General features: G+C 43.4%; 3 protein-coding genes across 5 annotated transcripts; all 3 read left to right on the forward strand.

The window, feature by feature from the left end:
* Positions 1-377: 377 nt before the first annotated feature.
* LOC106600884 (3-mercaptopyruvate sulfurtransferase) lies at positions 378-2,173 on the forward strand. The gene is made up of 2 exons (XM_014192634.2): positions 378-1,012; positions 1,223-2,173. Exons 1-2 carry the CDS (start codon positions 424-426, stop codon positions 1,522-1,524), a joined length of 891 nt encoding a protein of 296 aa, XP_014048109.1. The 5' UTR covers positions 378-423; the 3' UTR covers positions 1,525-2,173.
* An 11,120-nt stretch (positions 2,174-13,293) lies between these two features.
* On the forward strand, positions 13,294-18,598 carry LOC106600883 (SUMO-conjugating enzyme UBC9). Its single transcript, XM_014192633.2, has 7 exons — positions 13,294-13,440; positions 15,539-15,624; positions 15,725-15,808; positions 16,051-16,123; positions 17,153-17,262; positions 17,518-17,597; positions 17,795-18,598. Exons 2-7 carry the CDS (start codon positions 15,559-15,561, stop codon positions 17,856-17,858), a joined length of 477 nt encoding a protein of 158 aa, XP_014048108.1. The 5' UTR covers positions 13,294-13,440; positions 15,539-15,558; the 3' UTR covers positions 17,859-18,598.
* Positions 18,599-18,901: 303 nt separating this feature from the next.
* cimip4 (ciliary microtubule inner protein 4) lies at positions 18,902-20,909 on the forward strand. Of its 3 annotated transcripts, none has more exons than XM_014192783.2 (5): positions 18,902-18,984; positions 19,707-19,762; positions 19,899-20,031; positions 20,196-20,306; positions 20,576-20,909. In XM_014192783.2, exons 2-5 carry the CDS (start codon positions 19,715-19,717, stop codon positions 20,653-20,655), a joined length of 372 nt encoding a protein of 123 aa, XP_014048258.1. In that variant the 5' UTR covers positions 18,902-18,984; positions 19,707-19,714; the 3' UTR covers positions 20,656-20,909. The 3 variants fall into 3 exon arrangements, with proteins under 3 accessions (XP_014048258.1, XP_014048259.1, XP_014048261.1); XM_014192784.2 differs by having other exon boundaries at positions 18,927-18,984; positions 19,681-19,762; XM_014192786.2 differs by lacking the exon at positions 18,902-18,984 and adding an exon at positions 19,027-19,149.
* The last annotated feature ends 1,914 nt before the right edge of the window (positions 20,910-22,823 follow it).

A 22,823-nucleotide genomic window follows, 5' to 3' on the forward strand; every position in this document is an offset into this window, starting at 1 on the left:
TGAATGAGTAGGTGTGTCCAAACTTTTCACTGGTACTGTATATGAAAATATACAAAGGTATCATTGATTGGAAAACTTTTTACTGGTACTGTAATAACGGCACAATTGTCAGAAATGTGTAAAAAGGGCGAATTATATTTTCTCTTGCGACATATTCCAATTCCTTTATTTAGTCACATTAGCTTGCAAGAATTATTATTTTGATGGAAAACCCAATTTTGCTTCTAAAGTTGTTAGAAGTTAAATCGAGATTCCTTCTTCGCTCGATGAAGTTGTAGGAAAATGGGTTTATTGGCTAAATGTGGCAACTCCTCTCTTTCTGGGACTACTTTTCAGGCCTTATGAGCGGGTTTTAACACGTCATAAACCAGATTTTGAAGCAGACCTGGCAACCCTGATTCAGAGTGCAAGATAAGGACAATCATGGCGGCGCAAATCCGGACGCTTGTTTCAGCCAAATGGCTTGCAGATGCGATAAAAAGCAACCTTATTGGACCGAATCTTCGAATTCTGGATACGTCCTGGTATCTAGCGAAATTAAAACGCGATGCAAATTCGGAATTTAACCAACAGCACATACCTGGAACTTCGTTCTTTGATATTGACAAATGCTCCGACAAAACTTCCTCAATGGATCATATGCTCCCAACTGCAAGCTACTTTGCAGAGTATGTGGGGGGTTTAGGTATAGGGAACGATACACATGTAGTAGTGTACGATACCAGCGATTTTGGGTCATACAGCGCACCCCGGGTGTGGTGGATGTTCCGATTATTTGGGCACAATTCTGTATCGGTACTGGACGGGGGTATGAAGAATTGGCTGGCCGAGGGGCATCCGGTCACTGCAGAATACACCAAGCCAGGACGTGCGGATTTCAAGGCGACCGCCAATCATTCTTGGGTCAAGTCGTATGAAGATGTGCTGAAAAACATCGAGACCAAACAGGTGCAAGTGATTGACGCAAGATCCCCCGGCAGGTTCCGGGGAACCGAACCAGAACCAAGAGATGGTCAGTGGGAGCACATGCAAAGATTTATTTTGGCCTCCTAGAATTGATTACATTTGATGGTATTATACATTTTTGCTAATATGATTTTTTAAATGTCAGGACATCACATTTTGCCCAAATGATTTTTTTAAAATAAAATCTCCCTTCCCTCTTTCTCTATCCCCTCTCTTTACCGCTCTTCTTATCATTTTCTTTCTTTCTCTCACACAGACATTGAGCCTGGCCACATTCCTGGTACTATCAACATGCCTTTTGCCAAGTTCATGGATGCCTCAGGCAAGGAGTTGGAGCTTGAAGTGCTGGCAAAAATGTTCAGAGAGGCAGGGGTGGACTTGGAGAAACCTTTCTGGGTAACCTGTGGGTCAGGGGTCACTGCATGCCACGTGGTTCTGGCTGCTCACCTGCTGGGACATTCAGGGTCAGTGTCTGTGTATGACGGGTCATGGTCTGAATGGTTCAAAAGAGCTGCCCCGGAGCATGTCATCTCTGAGGGCAAGGGGAAGCAAGTGTGATGTGGAGAGACGGGTAGAGATGAGCACTAAGGGAAATACTGTTGAATGAGTTGCTGATCAATAGCAGGGAGGGGACACTATGAATCACAAAGGAAGCTACAGATTGCAAAAAATATGGAGGGTTTTACTGATTTTGACTGAAGATTTTTGCAGAGTTGGATTAATGTGTCATTGTGAAAGAGGTCACCGTTCAAGAGTCCCATGAATACAGTATGCCTATGTTTATATTCAAGATGTCCAATAAAGGTGTTACAAACTATGCTATATTAATCTATTAAAAAGATTAGAAGGATAGAATGTTTGAGGTATTCGGGTTAGAATTGGATTATGGTTGAGTTGTATGCTCCTACTTAGGGGATTGCAGCCTGGCAACATTGTCTTGTAGATGTTGCCACTGCCAGACATTTTCTAAGGGACTTTTAAAACAATGAAACTTGCTCTTAATGCACCATGAAAATGTAAGGAAAATGTCATTTTCATGTAGTTGTAGTTGCCTTGGTGTGACGTTGTTATGAGATGTAGGCCCACGAAATGTCAAGGGGTTTTTCTAAGTGCAGTTCGGTTTTAGTGTTAACAGAAGTTTCTGTCAGTTCGATTGCAGGATGTCACTTTGTTTAATTTTTACAATAAAAATATGGCATCTACTGTACAAAGTTCGCAGTATTGTTTTTTTTTTTCAAAGTATAACAATTTTTACCATATACAGTAGTCCTTTGTACAGCTTTTTCTTATTCAGGGTCAATTTTTAACTTTGGTTAGACAATAAGTAAATGTGAAGACTTCAATGTCCAACATGTCTACTTTTTACATAGATGGTCATAAATCTAGTATGTGTTAGCCATATTTATGGTAACAGCATTTTAGGTTATACCACCTTTTTCTTTTCTTAACTTATTTTGGTTAGGCATTTCATGTGAGAATTCATGTGTAATTGTCAGGGGCATGTTGTGACTTCTAATTCGTATTGTCCTCACAGTTTGGGCTGGATCTTTGAACACTGTGTCCTTATGTGAATGTGACAACACTAAACCCTCACATCAGAAGAAAAAACAGACAACTGCCAAAGTAATTCAAAACACAGTTGCTGCACTGTTTAAAATTAAGTGAATCATATATAACATATAGGGTACATACACTACTGTTCAAAAGTTTGGGGTCACTTAGAAATGTCCTTGTTTTTTAAAAAGCAATTTTTTTTTGTCCATTAAAATAATTGACCAGAAGTACAGTGTAGACATTAATGTTGTAAATTACTATTGTAGTTGGAAACGGCAGATTTTTTTTAATGGAATATCTAAACTTAGCAAAAAAGAAACTGTCAACTGCGTCCTCTCACTGTCAACTGCGTTTATTTTCAGCAAACTTAACATGTGTAAATATTTGTATGAACTTAAGATTCAACAACTGAGACATAAACTGAACAAGTTCCACAGACATATGACTAACAGAAATCGAATAGTTGACCCCCCCTGAACAAAGGGGGGGTCAAAATAAAAAGTAACAGTCAGTATCTGGTGTGGCCACCAGCTGCATTAAGTACTGCAGTGCATCTCCTCCTCATGGACTGCACTAGATTTACCAGTTCTTGCTGTGAGATGTTACCCCACTCTTCCACCAAAGCACCTGCAAGTTCCCGGACATTTCTGGGGGGAATGGCCCTAGCCCTCACCCTCAGATCCAACAGGTCCCAGACGTGCTCAATGGGTTTGAGATCCGGGCTCTTCGCTGGCCATGGCAGAACACTGACATTCCTGTCTTGCAGGAAATCATGCACAGAACGAGCAGTATGGCTGGTGGCATTGTCATGCTGGAGGGTCATGTCAGGATGAGCCTGCAGGAAGGGTACCACATGAGGGAGGAGGATGTCTTCCCTGTAACACACAGTGCTGAGATTGCCTGCAATGACAACAAGCTCAGTCCGATGATGCTGTGACACATCGCCCCAGACCATGAAGGACCCTCCATCTCCAAATCGATCCTGCTCCAGAGTACAGGCCTCGGTGTAACACTCATTCCTTCGACGATAAACGCGAATCCGACCATCACCCCTGGTGAGACAAAACCGTGACTTGTCAGTGAAGAGCACTTTTTGCCTGTCCTGTCTTGTCCAGCGATGGTGGGTTTGTGCCCATTGGCGACGTTGTTGTCAGTGATGTCTGGTGAGGACCTGCCTTACAACAGGCCTACAAGCCCTCAGTCCAGCCTCTCTCAGCCTATTGCGGAGAGTCTGAGCACTGATGGAGGGATTGTGCGTTCCTGGTGTAACTCGGGCAGTTGTTGTTGCCATCCTGTACCTGTCCCGCAGGTGTGATCTTCAGATGTACCGATCCTGTGCAGGTGTTGTTACACGTGGTCTGCCACTGCGAGGATGATCAGCTGTCCATCCTGTCTCCCTGTAGCGCTGTCTTAGGCGTCTCACAGTACGGACATTCCTAAGGCACGTTCACGCAGATGAGCAGGGACCCTGGGCATCTTTCTTTTGGTGTTTTTCAGAGTCAGTAGAAAGGACTCTTTAGTGTCCTAAGTTTTCATAACCGTGGCCTTAATTGCCTACCGTCTGTAAGCTGTTAGTGTCTTAACGACCGTTCCACAGGTGCATGTTCATTAATTGTTTATGGTTCATTGAACAAGCATGGGAAACAGTGTTTAAACCCTTTACAATGAAGATCTGGGAAGTTATTTGGATTATTACAAATTATCTTTGAAAGACAGGGTCCTGAAAAGGGATGTTTCTTTTTTTGCTGAGTTAACATAGGCGTACAGAGGCCCATTATCAGAAACCATCACTCCTGTGTTCCAATGGCACGTTGTGTTAGCTAATCCAAGTTTATCATTTTAAAAGGCTAATTGATCATTAGAAAACCCTTTTGCAATTATGTTAGCACAGCTGAAAACTGTTGTTCTAATTAAAGAAGCAATAAAACTGGCCTTCTTTAGACTAGTTGAGTATCTGGAGTATCAGCATTTGTGGGTTGGATTACAGGCTCAAAATGGCCAGAAACAAAGACTTTCTTCTGAAACTCGTCAGTCTGTTCTTGTTCTGACAAATGAAGGCTATTCCTTGCGAGAAATTGCCAAGACACTGAAGATCTCGTACAACGCTGTGTACTACTCCCTTCACAGAGCAGCGTAGACTGGCTCTAACCAGACTAGAAAGAGGAGTGGGAGGCCCCGGTGCACAACTCAAGAACTGTCCCTGCCAAGAATAGACTGACGAGTTTCAGAAGAAAGATTTTGTTTCTGGCCATGAATTCAAGGCACACTTAACCAGCATAGCTACCACACCATAGTATTCTGCAGCGATACGCCATCCCATCTAGTTGGCACTTAGTGGGACTATCATTTGTTTTTCAACAGGACAATGACCCAACACACCTCCAGGCTGTGTAAGGGCTATTTGATCAAGAAGGAGAGTGATGGAGTGCTGTATCAGATGACCTGGTCTCCACAATCACCCGACCTCAACCCAATTAAGATGGTTTGGGATGAGTTGGACCGCAGAGTGAAGTAAAAGCAGCCAAAAGTGCTCAGCATATGTGGGAACTCCTTCAGGACTGTTGGAAAAGCATTCCAGGTGAAGCTGGTTGAGAAAATGCCAAGAGTGTGCATAGCTGTCATCAAGGCAAAGGGTGACTACTTTGAAGAATCTAAAATATTAAATATATTTTGATTTGTGTAACACTTTTTTGGTTACTACATGAGTCCATTTGTGTTATTTCATAGTTTATGTCTTCAACATTATTCTACAATGTAGAAAATAGTAAAAATCCTTGAATGGATAGGTGTGTCCAAACTTTTGACTGGTACTGTACAAAGAAACGAAACAAAGTTCAGCTAGTTTGCAGTGTTTCCATCTTCAGTTTGAAGAGATTGTGTTAGCTGTGTTGTTGGCTAGCTCCTCCGCTCTGAACAACAGTGTCCTGACGAGTGAGCACATTTTCAAGGAAGGGATAAGAATGATGCCAGCCAGTATGGCAATGGAACATTGAGAATGAACGACTGGGTCTCGTCCTTAGATACAGAACAAAAAGACTGAACAACTCAGTTGCGTCTCTAGCAACCGAACCGATAGAACGAACGACTAAATCCTAGATTTGTGTCCACACTACATCTTGTGGAAAGATGAAATAGTGTGGGGGCAGCCAAACCATGGCAATATATATCCTACAAACACTGGTTTTGAGGGCATTATCACTTTAATACAATGGGTTACCAACATAGTCAAATAATAATTGACATATTTTCATTAAAAACTTTATTTTGATGAACAGGTATTTTCAGGTCTCTCCAGAGATGTTAGATCGGGATCATGTCTGGGCTGTGGCTGGGCCACTCAAGGATTATCCAGAGACTTGTCCTGAAGCGCTGTCTTGGCTGTGTGCTTAGTGTCATTGTTTTGGGTCGTTGTCCTGTAGGAAGGTGAACCTTCACCCCAGTCTGAGGTGCTGAGCGCTCTGGAGAAGGTTTTCATCAAGGATCTCTCTGTACTTTTCTCCATTCATCTTTCCCTCGATCCTGACTAGTCTCCCAGTCCCTGCCACTGAAAAACATCCCCACAGTATGATGCTGCCACCACCACCATGCTTCACTGTAGGCCAAAGAGTTCAGTCTTGGTTTCATCAGACCTGAGAATCTTGTTTCTAATGGTCTAATAGTTCTTTAGGTGCCTTTGGCAAACTCCAAGCGGGCTATCATGTTCCTTTTACTGAGGAGTGACTTCCGTATGGCCACTCCACCATAAATGCCTGGTTGGTAGAGTGCTGCAGGTTCTCTGGAAGGTTCTCCCATCTTCACAGCAGAATTCTGCTCTGTCAGAGTGACCATCGGGTTCTTGGTCACCTCCCTGACCAAGGCCCTTCTCCCCCGATTGCTCAGTTTGGCCGGGCGGCCAGCTCTAGGAAGAGTCTTGGTGGTTCCAAACTTCTTCCATTTAAGAATGATGGCGGCCACTGTGACCTTCAATGCTGCAGACATTTCTTTGGTACCCTTGCTTTCAGCATTTGTTGTTTGCATATCATACCTAAGTTTGTGTTATACAGATTATCTGGTCTATAAAACATATCTGTATTTCTGCTTCTGTCTAGACAGGGAGAAGATTATCCATGCCATACTACTTCGATACATGCAATGCTGGCTTGGCTTCGGATGATGCCCATTCTACCTGTATGATGTGCCTAGGTTTAGAGCATGCCATTCAGGCTGTGGATTCCCCCTTCAGCAGCATGTATTGTGCTACTCGAAGCACGATTAGCTATAATGAATGAGACAAATGCTAGAGGTTCCGGGAGCTGCTTCAAGCATTAACAACCCTACTCAGCGGTGGGATTTCTGGATTTCAATCCACACCTACCTAAACAGCAGCCCGGGCAGAGTGTACATTCCTCAGTGCCCCAAGTTCTCCTATGAACTGCATCAATCTTGGGCTAAGGTGAACTCAAGGTTCCATGTCTCAAGCCAGTGCAAGCCTTGGACCTTCATGGCTTTTCCCGAGGAGTTGGGACTGGACCAGTACCCCATCATGGACCCCATTGTTGCAGCCATGGTCCTCCCAGACAAGGAAATCATTGGTAGGTCTCCCCGCTGTCCTCCGGGACCTCATCGGGCTGCTGACAACCACTTAAAGGACACCTTCCTGACCTTGGCCATGGTGCCTCACCTCATGAATGCGACCACTCTGCTGCAGGCATACCTGCACGGTCTGATAGCTCGTCTGTCCACTGACGGTGACCCTGAGCTGACGGCTGAAATGACTCAGGTGTCCACACTCCTCTCCCTCTTAAAACGCTGAGATGTCACGTGCTAATGGCAAAGCCTTGTCTATGGTTATCTCGTCACGCAAACCACTTTGGCTCTCACAGACAAATATGTAGGCCTCCATGAAGAAACTCTTTATGGAGCTCCCCATCTCCCCAGGTCAAGTTTTTGGTCCTGGTGTGGACGCCATTTTGGGACAAACGGCAAAGCTGCAGTCTTTCATGAGTCACACTGCCCCACGTTACCCTACCCAGAGACTATTGCAGTCTAGACCTCAGTTCTCCCCTTCCTTGAAAGGCTGCTTGAGCCCTCCCCCAAACCAGCCATGCCCTGATCAGCCACATCAACAGGCTCCGGATCAGAGTGGCGCCACCACCAGCACAGGCAGCGGCATAACAAGCACCGTCCCTCTGCTCCGAAGAAGGTCGGGCCCCCTCAGTCATCCTGATGGGTGTGGCCCCGGCGTCGGCCACATCTTCCACATCCATCAGGCAACGTGGGAGGAGCTTGTGGAGTTCCCCTGGGTGTCGGATACAAAACTACAGGGGCACAAACTCCAGTTCTGATGCCGGCCACCACAGATCAGAGGGGTTTGGTCAACTGCAACAGCCTACCCCATGAAAAGAGAAGCTCTCCAACTGGAGATTGCCTCCCTGCTTGAGAATAATTAAATCAGTCAACTTGAATCATCAGAATAGCACAGTGGGTTCTATGGAGTATTTTTCCTATAGTCCCAAAGATGGATGGCAGCTTTCGCCCCATTCTGGACTTGAGGCCTCTCAACCGGTGCTTGAAAACCCTCCCCTTCAAGATGCTATCTGTGGCCAGTGTTTCACCACTGTTGCACTAAAAGAAGCCTACTTCCATGTACCAATCCACCCAGCTCACAGGAATTTCCTACGCTGTAGCATTCAACGGGATAGCATACCAAGTGTTACCTTTCTGCCTCTCCCTGGCACCAAGAACATATACAAAACGCATGGATGGCACTCTAGCAACCCTAACATCACAAGGGATGATAGTATTAAATTGCCTAGACAATTGGCTAATCTGCACTCAGTCACGAGAACAGGCAGCAGACATAACATTTCTCCTGAAGAACATCTCAAAGATTGGCCTCAGGTTGAACATGCAAAAAAGCCACCTGGTCCCCACACAAAGTGTAATGTTTGTGGGCATGCGGACAACTCGTCTCTAATGAGGGCTCACCTCACCGAAGAGCGAGTCCAGAAAATTGTAGTTCACCTCAATCCTTTGGTCCAAAACCAGAAGGTGACTGTTCTTCAGTGTCAGAGACTGAAGGGTCTCTTCTCTTCAGCCTCTATTTTGACCCCATTGGGCCTTCTAAACTTGAGACCCCTGCAGAGGTGGTTCAATGCTCAGGGTTTACATCCCAAGGAACACAGGTATTGTCGCCTGACGGTGTCCAAGGAATGCACAAGTGCACTGGCAAGATGGCGATCCCTGAAATTCCTTTCAGGCGGGATACGCCTGGGCAAAGTCTAATGGAGGGAACAGGTTCAAACAAAAGCCTCCTTGACAGGTTGGGGAGCAGTATTGAGGGGGAGGGCGGGCAGCGGGACATGGAGCCCCAGCTGGTCCAAACTCCACATCAACATGCTGATGTTGAGCAGTCCGGCTAGCACTACTCAAATTTCTCCCACAAAGGCGGGACAAACATGTGCTGGTACAGACAGACAGCACCACAGTGGTAGCATACATTAACCACCAAGGGGGTCTGGGTTCCATCCGCCTCCTCGAGATGGCACATACAATTATTTTGTGGTCACAGAAGAATCTGGAGTCACTAAAAGCTGTACACCTTCCAGGGATCCTGAACACTGTGGTGGACATGCTGTCCAGAAAAGGCCATCCGGAAGGGGAGAAGAGACTACATCCATGAATATGAGTTGTATGTGAGGATTCTTTAGGGAAGTGGATCTGTTTGCCTAAGAGAGGAACACACAGTGCCCCCTCTGGTTCTCAATATCCAACCCCCCCGAGCCACTTGGCCTAGGTGCCCTGGCCCATGAGTGGCTGAGGAAGAGGCTATACGCCTTCCCCCCTGATCCTGCTGATTCCAGCGACTTTGGACAGAATCAGGGAAGCGGGCCACCAGGTCCTTCTACTTGCCCTGAGATAGACGAGATGCCACTGGTTAAGCACAATTCTGTCACTCTTAGCGGGGACATCATGGGAAATACCTCGGAGGCCGGACCTATTGTCACAGGTGGAGGGCACATTGTGGCATCCAAATCCCTCCCGCCTACAGCTGTGGGTCTGGCCACTAAACAGCGAAAATGGTCTGGTTTAGATCTTGAGCTCTCTGTTGTTAACAGAGAGCTCAAGAGCCCGTCTACCACGCCAACCTATGGCACAAGGTGGCGCATGTTGTGCCAGTGGTGTGGGGAGCAGGGGGTTGCTCCAAAATCTTACAGCATAAAAACTGTGATCCAGTTCTTGAGGTCTTTGGTCAATGCTGGCAGGCCTGCATCCACACACAGCAGCCATTTCAGCAGGCCACGATGAAGAGCAGAATGGTCCACTTGGCAGCCATCCGCTCATGGCAAGGTTTCTCATCAAATCAATTATATTGGTCACATACACATGATTAGCAGATGTTATTGCGAGTGTAGCGAAATGCTTGTGCTTCTAGTTCCAACAGTGCACTTTAACAGTCTGATGGTCTTGAGATATAAGCTATTTTTCAGTCTCTCTGTCCCAGCTTTGATGGACCTGTACTGACCTCACCTTCTGGATGGTAGCGGGGTGAACAGGCAGTGGCTCGGTTGGTTGTTGTCCCTGATGATCTTTTTGGCCTTCCTGTGACATCGGGTGCTGTAGGTGTCCTGGAGGGCAGGTAGTTTGCCCCCGGTGATGCGTTGTGCGGACCGCACTACCCTCTGGAGAGCCTTGCGGTTGAGGGTGGTGCAGTTGCCGTACCAGGTGGTGATACAGGCCGACAGGATGCTCTCAATTGTGCATCTGTAAAAGTTTCAGGGTTTTAGGTGACAGGCCAAATTTCTTCAGCCTCCTGAGGTTGAAGAGGCACTGTTGCGCCTTCTTCACCACACTGTCTGTGTGGGTGGACCATTTCACTTTGTCTGTGATGTGTATGCCGAGGAACTTAAAACCTTCTCCACTACTGTCCCGTCGATGTTGGTAGGGGGGTGCTCCCTCTGCTGTTTCCTGCAGTCCACAATTATATTCTTTGTTTGTTGACGTTGAGTGAGAGGCCGGTTTCCTGACACCACACGCCGAGTGCCCTCACCTCCTCCCTGTAGGCTGTCTTGTCGCAGTTGGTAATCAAGCCCACTACTGTTGTGTCATCAGCAAACTTGATGATTGTGTTGGAGGCGTGCATGGCCACGCAGTCATGGGTGAACAGGGAGTACAGCAGGGGGCTGAGCACGCACCCTTGTGGGACCCCAGTGTTGAGGATTAAAAGTGGAGATGTTCTTTCCTACCTTTACCACCTAGGGGCGGCCCCTCAGAAAGTCCAGTACCCAATTGCACAGGGCGGGGTTGAGATCCAGGGTCCCAAGCTTAATGATGAGCTTGAAGGGTACTATGGTTTTGAATGTTAAGCTGTAGTCAATGAACACCATTCTTACATAGGTATTCCTCTTGTCCAGATGGGATAATGCAGTGCAATGGCGATTGCGTCGTCTGTGGACTGTTGGGGCGGTATGAAAACTGAAGTGGGTCTAGGGTGGCAGGTAAGGTGGAGGTGATATGATCCTTGACTAGTCTCTCAAAGCACTTCATGATGACAGAAGTAAGTGCTACGGGGCGATAGTCATTTAGATTAAATATATTTGCCTTTTTAGGTACAGGAACAATGGTGGCCATCTTGAAGCAAGTGGGGATAGCAGACTGGGATAGGGAGCGATTGAATATGTCCGCAAACACACCAACCAGCTGGTCTGCGCATGCTCTGAGGACACGGATAAGGATGCCATCTGGGCCAACAGCCTTGTGAGGGTTAACACGTTTAAATGTCTTACTCACATTAGCCACGGAGAAGGAGAGGTGGGGCCCGCAGTCCTTGGTAGCGGGCCACGTCTGTGGCAATGTATTATCCTCAAAGCGGGCAAAGAAGGTGTTTAGTTTGTCTGGAAGCAAGACGCCGGTGTCCGTGACGTGGCTGGTTTTCTTTTTGTAGTCCGTAATTTCCTGTAGACCCTGCCACATATGTCTCATGTCTGAGCCATTGAATTGCGATTCCACTTTGTCCCTATACCGACATTTCTCTTGTTTGATTGCCTTGTGGAGGGAAAAACTATTCTGTTTATATTTGGCCATATTCCCAGTCATCTTTCCATGGTTAAATGCATTAGTTCGTGCTTTCAGTTTTGCGCGAATGCCACCATCTATCCACGGATTCTGATTAGGGTAGGTTTTAATAGTCACAGTGGGTACAACATATCCAATGCACTTCCTTATAAACTCACTCACCGAGTCAGCGTATAAATCGATGTGATTCTCTGAGGTTGCCCGGAACATTTCCCAGTCTGCGTGAACAAAACAATCTTGAAGCGTGGATTCCGATAGGTCAGACCAGCGTTGAATGGTTCTAGTCACGGGTACATCCTGTTTCAGTTTCTGCCTATAGGACGGTAGGAGCAAAATGGAGTTGTGGTCGGATTTGCCGAAGGGAGGGTGGGGGAGGGCCTTGTATGCATTGCGGAAGTTAGAGTAGCAGTGGTCCAGTGTATTGCCTGATCGAGTGCTGCAATCAATATGCTGATAGAATTTTGGTAGCCTTGCTCTGAAATTTGCTTTGTTAAAATCCCCAGCTACAATGCAGCGTCCTAGAGTCCAGTGAAGTTCCGTGAGGGCCGTCGTGGTATCTGCATGAAGGGGGATATACACAGCTGTGAAAATAACCAACGAGAATTCTCTTGGGAGATAATATGGTCGGCACTTGATTGTAAGGAATTCTATGTCAGGTGAACAGAAGGACTTGAGTTCCTGTATGTTGTTATGATTACACCATGAGTCGTTAATCATGAAGCATACAGCCCCGCCCTTCTTCCCAGAGAGATGTTTATTTCTGTCGGCGCGACGCATGAACAAACCCGGTGGCTGTACCGACTCCGACAACATATCCCGAGAGAGCCATGTTACTGTGAAACAGAGATTGTTACAATCTCTGATGTCTCTCTGGAAGGCAACACTTTCCCTAGTTTCTTTCACCTTTTTGTCTAGAGACTGGACATTGGTGAGTAATATACTCGGAAGCGGTGGGTGGTGTGCACGCCTTTCGAAGTCTGACCAGGAGGCCGCTCCGTCTTCCTCTTTTTCCGGCGACGTTGTTTTGGGTCAGCCTCTGGGATTTGATCCAATGTCCTGGGTGGTGGTCCGAACAAAGGATCCGCTTCGGGCAAGTCGTATTCCTGGTCATATTGTTGGTAAGTTGATGCCGCTCTTATATCCAATAGTTCTTCCTGGCCATATGTAAGAACACTTAAGATTTTCTGGAATAACCATGTAAGAAATAATACATAAAAAAACAAAATACTGCATAGTTTCCTAAGGACTCGAAGCGAGGCGACCATCTCTGTCGGCGCCATATTGCATGATCAGCGAAGGGAAGGAAGGCGGAGTGATGGTGAATCGGGTGTGAGGCAGCCTCACCGTTGCTTCCTCCTTCTCCTCAGACTGACCATAAGATGCAGACCATCAGTCCAGAAGGGAAAAAAAGCCAATTGTTATGCTCACTTAAATGTTCTGATAAGAACAACATTGGCAGGGCAATTCAAGCGTAGCCAATATGCAGTGACAATGAATTTGGCATATAGCCTACTGCACAAACCTCATTGTTAAATAACTGTTTTTAATTGGTTAATTTTGCATTGGCATACGTTTAAATAATGTTTTTTTATTTTTATTATCTGAGCTGTAGATCACGGCTTTCAAAAGGTGGGTGACCACTGCTTTAACTGATAAAAAGCTTCGATATATATCTCCCAAAAAATTGTACAACACCAGATGAAGCCAACACGACGCCACACCAAAGATGGCCGAAAAGAAAGTCCATCAAAGGTGCCCTGCGAAGTGCCTGTGGGTTATGTCGAGATAAACAAATTGAGGTCCTCTTTCTTTAGCGAGCTAACTAGCTGAATGCTATCGTTCAGGTATTCACATATGCGGTAACAGGTAAGGAAATCTCTCAATCTATAGATTTATGTAAGGGGAAATAACTTGGTCAAATTATTAGCACGAAAGTATCGTCATTAGTAAGCTGCTTTAGCTAGTTTTAATAGTAAAAAAATAAATAGGCGACGCAGCTCATTGTTTTTAGCCACCCCCTAGCTAATTTTAGGTAGCTAACGTTAGCAAACACCAACAAGCGAACGCCATCTAGACAGTATCAATTGAATTGTAAGGTAAGCAACTAACCATTTACCTATAAACGAACTTCATTATATTAGCAAACTAGGCTTACAGGTGGGTGGATGTAAGTTGGTTGGCAAGTTTGATGATTTGTTGCTAATTAGACTGCTAGCAGGGTACCTAGCCAGCTAGCTACTGGCAATATCAATAACCAGAGCCATATGTAAGGGATAATCAACTAGGGGCTATGCGTCCAATGGATAATAATGAACAAATCAAATTGTATTTGTCACATGCGTCGAATACAACAGGTGTAGACCTTACAGTGAAATGCTTACTTACAAGCCATTAACCAACAATACTTTAAGAAGTTAAGTAAAACATAGAAAATAAAAGTAACATAATTAAACTGCAGCAGTAAAATAACAGCGAGGCTATACACAGGGGGTACCGGTACAGAGTCAACGTGGAAGGTGTGTTCCGCGGTGTGGAAGTAACCTTCCTTGGAGTTGCATTATTTTCCAGAGAACGCATAGAGCTCCTAGTTGATTATCCCTGTTATACCATGGCTATAAATGAACACATTAGCTGCTAGAAATGTGTTCATTCGCAGATAGAAATGTGTTCAACACCACTGAAGTAGTTAGCAAGTTTACTTCATAGCTACTTCATAGTTTACTTCATAGCTGCCTTGGTAAATAAACAAAACAGATTTGCTAGTTTAGCTAACCTAACCATCAGTTCTAGCTTGCTAATATGGAAATCGAATTCAGCAATGCCAATAATGTTTTCAATTCGACTTTTGCTTTCAAAAGCAGCTCAAACATAACATGTAAGATTGAAATAGCCGTTTAATTCTACCATGCAATTTCGGGAAATATTACACGCTCAATACCCTTCAAGCCAATCAGAAACTAGTATTCAACAACGCCGTTGTATATATTTGGTTATAAAGTGTTCGAGCCCTGAATGTTGATTGGCTGAATGACGTGATTTTATCAGACTATTTAGTGGTTTAATTATGTTGGTAACCAGTTTATAATAGTATTTGTGGTATATGGCCAATGCAGCATCCACGTCATTGCTATCTTAAATTAATAAGGGAAAATTTGTATAGCTAGTGAAGAGGTTAATTAGCTTTCAAGTTAACTTCATGTCATAAGAATCATGGCAAGTCAACATTTTACACTTACATTTTAGTCATTTTCAGATACTCTTATCCGGAGCGATCTACACAAGCAATTGGTGTCTTGCCCAAGTGACAGATTTGTTTCACCTAGTCTTGCCCAAGTGACAGATTTTTTTCACCTAGTCTGCTCTGGGATTTGAACCAGCAACCTTTTGGTTACTGTCCCAAGGCTCTTAACCACTAGGCTACCTGACAGGCACTTTCTAAATGTAATCTGTGAATTACTAGTCCAAAATTGGAATCAGTAAAGTAACTTTTGGATTACCTAGAATCAGTAATGTAATCTGATTACTTTCAGTTTCTTTTGGATTAAGAGACATTAGAAGAAGACAAAAAGAATCCATCAAAGACATTTGGTGTGTCATCATACACATTTGGTGGGTCATAGTGGTCTCTGACTTGTGGTCAGACACGTTCAGGTGGAACAAACTAAAACTAAATTGAAAACCAAGGAGTTATAATATATTTTTTCGCAAACAATCCATCTAGTTTCAAATGTATCTGTAATCTGATTACTATATTTTCGGCTTGTAATGTAACTGATTAGTGAGTTTTTTTGTAATAGTTTTACATGTAACTGATTACATGTTATCAGTTACTCCCCAACCCTTAACCCAACTATAGTATATCTTGGACATTTCTAATAAAAATGTTAGTTAGCAAAACCACTAGAGAACAAGGATGTGTAGCTATCTAGCCATGTTAATTGAGTGTTTTTATGTCTCCCCACAGGACTGTGTTAATGAGTAGAAATGTCTGGTATCGCTCTTAGTAGACTGTCACAGGAGCGCAAAGCATGGAGGAAAGACCACCCATTTGTGAGGAGCTACCATACAAACAATGAAAATAAAATTGTTATGATGATTTGCAGAAGGCAAACTTGTTCCTCAAAACGTATTTCCTCCCTCTCTCTCTCAGGGTTTTGTTGCTGTGCCTACCAAAAATCCTGATGGCACTATGAACCTTATGAACTGGGAATGCGCCATTCCAGGGAAGAAGGGGGTATGTCAACTTACACATTCTGTAGTTTTTATTCTAACAAGACCCAACAACCACTAGCAGTCTGTCAGAATGAGTAAACAGATACCATAGTGTTTCTTATAGTACATCAAAAAATGGCCAACACAAATGCAAACTGATGTATTCTCAGTTAAAGGTGTTTTTTTTTTTTTATAGTGTGTAGGCACTCCCTCGTGAGCTGGAACAATTAATGGATGTAATGACTATATTCTTCAATTATCTAGACACTGTGGGAGGGAGGCCAATACAAACTCCGAATGCTGTTCAAAGATGACTATCCTTCCTCGCCGCCAAAATGTGAGTAATCCTGCACATGGTTACCTCAATAGGAAAGTGTTGATCGATTTCCATTTGTTGGTTGATAGATATTATGTAATAATCTTATGTGCAACAAGGAAGTGACAAATGGAAAAAAAATCTTAACATTTAAACAGCCATTTGGGGTGGGGCTTCTGTTATAAGAAAAATGCATAAAATTCGATGTGAATTCAGATGGTCTACATCGCGCTCCCTGTGGGTGGGGGAGTTGTATCATGCTGCTCTTGCTTTCAGGAGAGTGATGGTGTAGCTTGTTTTTGACCAATAGAGCTACAGCCTCCGTGTGGCAAGTTATTAGGAGATATCTAGGCTAATCAGTGGAAGATGGAATTAAAATTACATAACTAAAAGTTAAGAGAGGGACCGACTACAACACCAAGAGCCAACAGGTAGGCTGGTACTTAATAATCTGAATAGTTGCAAGGGGAGAAAGCACTGTTATGTAGTCTCAATTAGCCAAGCTACTGTTAGCTAGCTGGCTTAACTTGTTTATCTAATTTTGATGCAGTCAAGACAGGTACTATGTAATCAGATGAGGTGAAAAATAACTAGCAATAAGTTAGCAACCAAGTCGACTCGTGCTGGTAAACTCTCTCTCCCCTCCCTGTTCCCCTCGTCACTCAGACTCACACCGCAGGTCCCCTCGCCGCTGCCTGCTTGAGCTGCTACTCTCATACTGTATATACAGTCATTGATAACAGCTCCGGTTAATAAAGTAGCTTAAAAATTGTTACAGCATTGTTGCATTAGGTATTTCTTTAATATTTCTTTAATCCTCTTTGAGGATGATCGGGACCTATTAGTGGTAGTTTTGTGATAACTGCACTTTGATTAAAATTTTGTGAAAAACAAAACGGTTAAGGATTATTTTCTAAACTTTAACAATCCCAATTTAATTTTAACACCCCTGATGTGCAGTGTTTTGTTCCTAGTCATTTTTGATATCGATGATAAGGAAGTCAACAGAAATACTTTTTAATAGAAATCATCTATTCTATATCCTCTCAGGCAAGTTTGAACCGCCCATTTTCCACCCCAATGTCTACCCATCTGGCACGGTGTGTCTTTCCATCCTGGAGGAGGAGAAGGACTGGAGGCCAGCCATCACCATCAAACAGGCACACACACACACACACACACACACACACACACACACACACACACACACACAAATACATAAAGAATGGGAGAGGCATCAGTGATTTCACCGGTTTGGAGGAATGTACGACATTGGCTCAACAGGCATAAAATATACAGTAATTTGATGTGGATCAATGCATGGTATTCCCTGGTCGAGTGATTGTCTTCTCATCTACATTGTTTTGTATTTCAATCCATTCTAAAAGCTGACTTCATCTGTTTTGTATTCACAGATCCTGTTGGGTATCCAAGAGCTACTCAATGAACCCAACATCCAAGACCCAGCACAAGCAGAAGCCTATACAATTTACTGGTGAGTTTCGGTTGAGATACTTTTGTCTCTTTTTGAACGTTGTACTGTATAATTGATACAGGCAAAGGGACTCTTAGTGTGCTTTATAAGACACTTGCAAACATACACAATCCCACTTCGTTAAACTGAAAAGTATAGCCTTGTTGAGTGATACTCCATTTTATAATGGACAATTCCCCCTTTGTTTCCACTTTTAGTCAGAACAGAATGGACTATGAGAAGAGGGTGAGGGCGCAGGCCAAGAAGTTTGCCCCCACATAAAGCTCAGCTGAACATCTGCCTGAGAAGCCTGATACAACACCTGGGTACTGAACAGCAAGCAGCACTTAGAGGACCAATCCAATGATCAATCTACAATTTGATATGTTCTTCTTTACATGAGAGAAATGTAATGTAGCCTACATGAGAGCCAATTTAAAACAAGAAATAATATTTTTGTCCAAATTTCTTTTTGCCTAGTTCACTTCTAAAGCATGCTTAAATCACATGCCTAAAACACTTTCATATAATTTAATAAGACGCCGTTTGCATTTGTGATCTGTAAATCAGGAAGCTACTTTGCCTGATATTTAGTCTTATCAAATATCACTTATTTAATAACAAATCATTTGAAATTGTAGTGTCTGATACATCATTTTGAAACTGAATCTGTACTTAAATAAATTACCCCCCAAAAAGCAGACAGAAAATCACCCAAACGTAAGTGAGCCTTATTTTTCGAAATGTCTGGTCACATTGAATTTAATTGTAGATTTTTATTGGGATGCCCCTTTAATAAGATGAATGTCAGAGCTGAGAGTGTGCTGCATAGAGAGCTGAAGAGGTTTACCTCCAAAGACTTGAGTGTATGTACATAATATAAATATGTAGGTCCATATGGATCTTATGTTCTTTTCTATTGTTTTAGCAAGTTGATATTTGTGTGTGTGGTATTAAAAGTAATGAACACATTTTAAATGTAAGAATTGTGAAATAAAGTTAATTGAATGGAAAAATACAAACTGTTTGTCCTTTCTCCTTTCTTTGATAGTTGAATTTGTTATTGTCTGTGTGTGGTAAATGTACAGGATATTAGTATTTAGTAGGTAGGCTTTATTTGAACTGTTATGAGGGATTAAGGTATACACTTTATTTTCCTGTGGTGGTGTTATATTGAATAACTGAATGACCTTTAACTCTGAATATGGAGTTCAAATTTCAGGTAATGCGCTCTACTGTATCGGAGCCCCTTTTAGGATAATTGTGACATCATTATCCATTATCCTGTTACTCTTCACGCTGATTGGACGATGAGGGGGGGTTCAGAAAAATCTAATTAATTGAGGTAAGGTTAGCCGCAGGATCGCAAAAATACACAGTGACTGAGGCTCTGAATCGTAGCACAGATGTAAGTATATTTAGGCTAACTTTTCTAATAAAATAATGTAAAATATAATTCCTCACTTTCGGGAATTCTATGCCATGCACCTGACACGTGATAATTAAACGCGCCAACGATTGTTCTTGTAGCCCACCTGGCCCAGCTACAATGTATTCATGTCAGGAAAATAAGGTAGTCACATTTTTCCGGTTTGGTTCAGTTTGAGCTTTGGTTTAGGCTAAGATTTTATTTATATTTCATTTGAACGCTAATGCGGACACTAACATAATACGTTGGCCTAGTCCTTCAGCATTACTGTATTGTGTAAATTATCGATTTTGAAAGTAGACGCCCCTGTCAACTGTGCAGATGTAATCTTTTCCGCGGGAGGGCAGCCAATATAATTCTCTGTTGGGTTTAAATTAACTTTTTCAGTGCCAAATAGTCCTTTTGAAAAGCCAATACTCTGTCAAACAGTTAGTATAAATCGAGAAAAGTTTTTTTTTAATCTCTATGGATTAGCAGATGTTGATTTATGGCTCTTGGTTGCCCAAATGTTTGTGCATCAGATTTATTATAAAGGATCTTACAATGCTGCATCTTTTGATGGAACACTGGACAGTGAATGTTGACATGGGAAACCTACAGGACTGTACCAACAACAAGAACACTTGTGGTCAGACAGCGCATTCTTTAGTTCTGTTCTCTGCTTACATTACCTAGAATCCTCTTCGCCTCTTGTTTGTTAGTCAAGGCAATGACCTCCACCTGCCAGCCGGAGACAACAGTTGGAGACATGCCGCAGGTCAGTAGCGTAGGAGAGGGATGGAATAATTCAGTTTAAGTGCCAAAACTTGGTATTCCACTACAACCTATGCACACTACTGAGCTCTCAACTATGCTTTTGCAACTGTGTGTCTGCATGTGTGTGTGTGTTGAAGGTGAGAGTTTTAGCATGCCCGGAGGTTCCTCCTCTCTTTCTGCCTCACTATACTGACACAGAGTCAGCCTTCGTCCCTCCCCACTGCTCCTACCACAGCCTGGGACACTGTCTGCGCACCAACATCTTTCCAGGTCAGTGTTGCACCAGGTCACTGTTGGGCATTCCTGATTCAGTATGATACCAAAGTGAATTATCAGCACAGGCTGTGACAAATACAGTCAAGGATTACTGTTCCTCTGTCTAATGCTCATGTTCTTTTCTTTTCCTGTCCATGTTTCTATTCTATTCTTCCCAGGAGCTCCTCTGGTGTGGAAGTCCTTGGTAAAAGACTCCTACATCATTCACCCCTTGCCCGCCCCTCCTACAGACCCCCAGCGTTGGTACGGCCGCAAGACTGATGACATGGGTGGGTGACCTGCTGCTAATGCCACTTATTGCTATATCAACTATTACTACCACTACCGCTCCAAGTAGTACTATGAATACAAATAGTGCTACAATATTCATAAAATGCTTTGATAATAAGCTAGATAATAGCTAGATAATAAGCTAATAATAAACACCACTTATTTGATTACTACTACCAATGATATGACGACTAGGTCTATCCTTGCTACATCCACTTATACCCGAACTCCCTTTTCATTCTCCCTCCTTTTATTTGTTCTTTCATAGTGAAATGGACAGAAAGAAACATTGTGAACCAGAAGTTGAACAAGGCGCTAAAGGCAATGGAGAACAAAGGGTCTAAATGAGGCCATGGTGCAGTGGCCATTTCACACCCTCACCGCAGCGGCCATGCACCTTCCACATCATTTACACCTCTTTTTACACATATATCTACATTCAAGCCCTTACAAATCCTTTCTGGTACACTTGGTCACGTATGCATGCACACACACAACCATTGCCACAAACTCTCAAAACGTACAAAAACAACCCACGCAAAAACAACAATTTATATGTAGACACAAGTTCATGATCTCTCTTTTGCCGCAATAAAAGCAGAACAGCATCCTTTACTTTAGTTATCTGATGTTCTGTGTATTGTAGGGCTCATTTACTTCTGAGGGGATGTATTCATAGCTGTCATCAAAAAATTTACTCATAATACTGAAACCCACTGAAAGTGATTATATGTTAAACCTGTAATCTAATCCAGCTTCTATCGATATTCAGAAAAAACGGTAAAATGTAAATTCAGTTTTACCAACAGAAGAAGATTACATAAACCACAATTAGGTGGTTACCACATCAACCAATGTTATTTTTAGGTTGGAAAGTTGTAGTAGCGGCTTTGAAGTATTCTTCAAGTACTTTTTGCAGTAATATTGAAGAACATTTTTACTTAATCTGTGCACAAGTCTCAAATGTACATGTAAGTAGCTATAATCCCCCTGACCATATTATCAACGAAGTTGCTGAAATGACAGGAATAAGAAACGGATGGAATGAATGAAACAGGAAAGAATGAAAATGCTCAAAGGATGACAACGGTTGGAGGGGATTTTTGTCTCAGATGTCTTTTTACCATGAAGAAGTAGCAGACTAATGCAAAGTGACAGCATCACTGACGTGGTTTCAACAACAAAAAATCACAGAAACGGTATTTTTGTCACAACCTCATCTCTAGCTTTGTTGTCGTGTTCGGTCTAGAGGCTATAGAGACTATCCATGCTGGGGCTTTAGAGGATAAAAGGTGTTTTTTGAAGTTATACTGATTCACTTTACTCACTCAACAACAAGACAAACTGTCATACCGAGCCCAGTGGAAAGAATACTGAGATGTTGTTAATAATTCATCTCAAAAGATCATGTTCTCCTTTCTCCTGCTGACATTTAGTGGGGGGGTTTTGTGCATCATGTTACTGTAACATATTTCTTGACTGGTGTCAAATTAGGGAAATTCCAAATTTATGGCCACTAATATGGAATTGGTCCCCCCTTTGCTGCTATAACAGCCTCCACTCTTCTGGGAAGGCTTTTTACTAGATGTTGGAACATTGCTGCAGGGACTTGCTTCCATTCAGCCTCAAGAGCATTAGTTAGGTAGGGCACTGATGTTGGGTAATTAGGCCTGGCTCCAAGTCAGCGTTCCAATTCCTCCCAAAGGTGTTCGATGGAGTTGAGGTCAGGGCTCTGTGCAGGCCTGTCAAGTTCTTTCACACCAATCTCGACAAACCTTTTCTGTATGGTCCTCGCTTTGTGCACAGGGGCATTGTCATGCTGAAACAGGAAAGGGCCTTCCCCCAACTGTTGCCACAAAGTTGGAATCACAGAATTCTCTAGATTGTCATTGTATGCTGTAGCGTTAACATTTCCTTTCACTGGAACTAAGGGGCTTAGCCCAAACTATGAAAAACAGCCCCAGATCATTATTCCTCATCCACCAAACTTTACAGTTGGCACTATGCATTGGGGCAGGTAGCGTTCTCCCGGCACCGCCAAACCTAGATTTGTCCAAAGGATTGCCAGATGGTGAAGTGTGATTCATTACTCCAGAGATCGTGTTTCCACTGCTCCAGAGTCCAATAGCTGCAAGCTTTACACCACTCCAGCCGACGCTTGGAATTGAGCATGGTGATCTTAGGCTTCTGTGCGGCACTTGGCTATGTAAACCCATTTCATGAAGCTCCCGAAGAACAGTTATTGTGCTGACGTTGCTTCCAGGGGCAGTTTGGAACTCGGTAGTGAGTGTGGCAACCGAGGATAAACTATATTTACGCGCTACTCACTTCAGCACTCGGCGGTCCCATTCTATGAGCTTGTGTGGCCTACCACTTCGTGGCTGAGCCGTTGTTGCTCCTAGACATTTCCACTTCACAATAACAGCACTTACAGTTGACCGGAACAGCATTAGCAGGGCAGACATTTTACGAACTGACTTGTTGGAAAGGTGGCATCCTGTGATGGTGCCACGTTG

Source organism: Salmo salar, chromosome ssa03, assembly GCF_905237065.1.
Source record: "Salmo salar chromosome ssa03, Ssal_v3.1, whole genome shotgun sequence".
In the NCBI taxonomy this organism is placed as follows: Eukaryota; Metazoa; Chordata; class Actinopteri; order Salmoniformes; family Salmonidae; genus Salmo; species Salmo salar.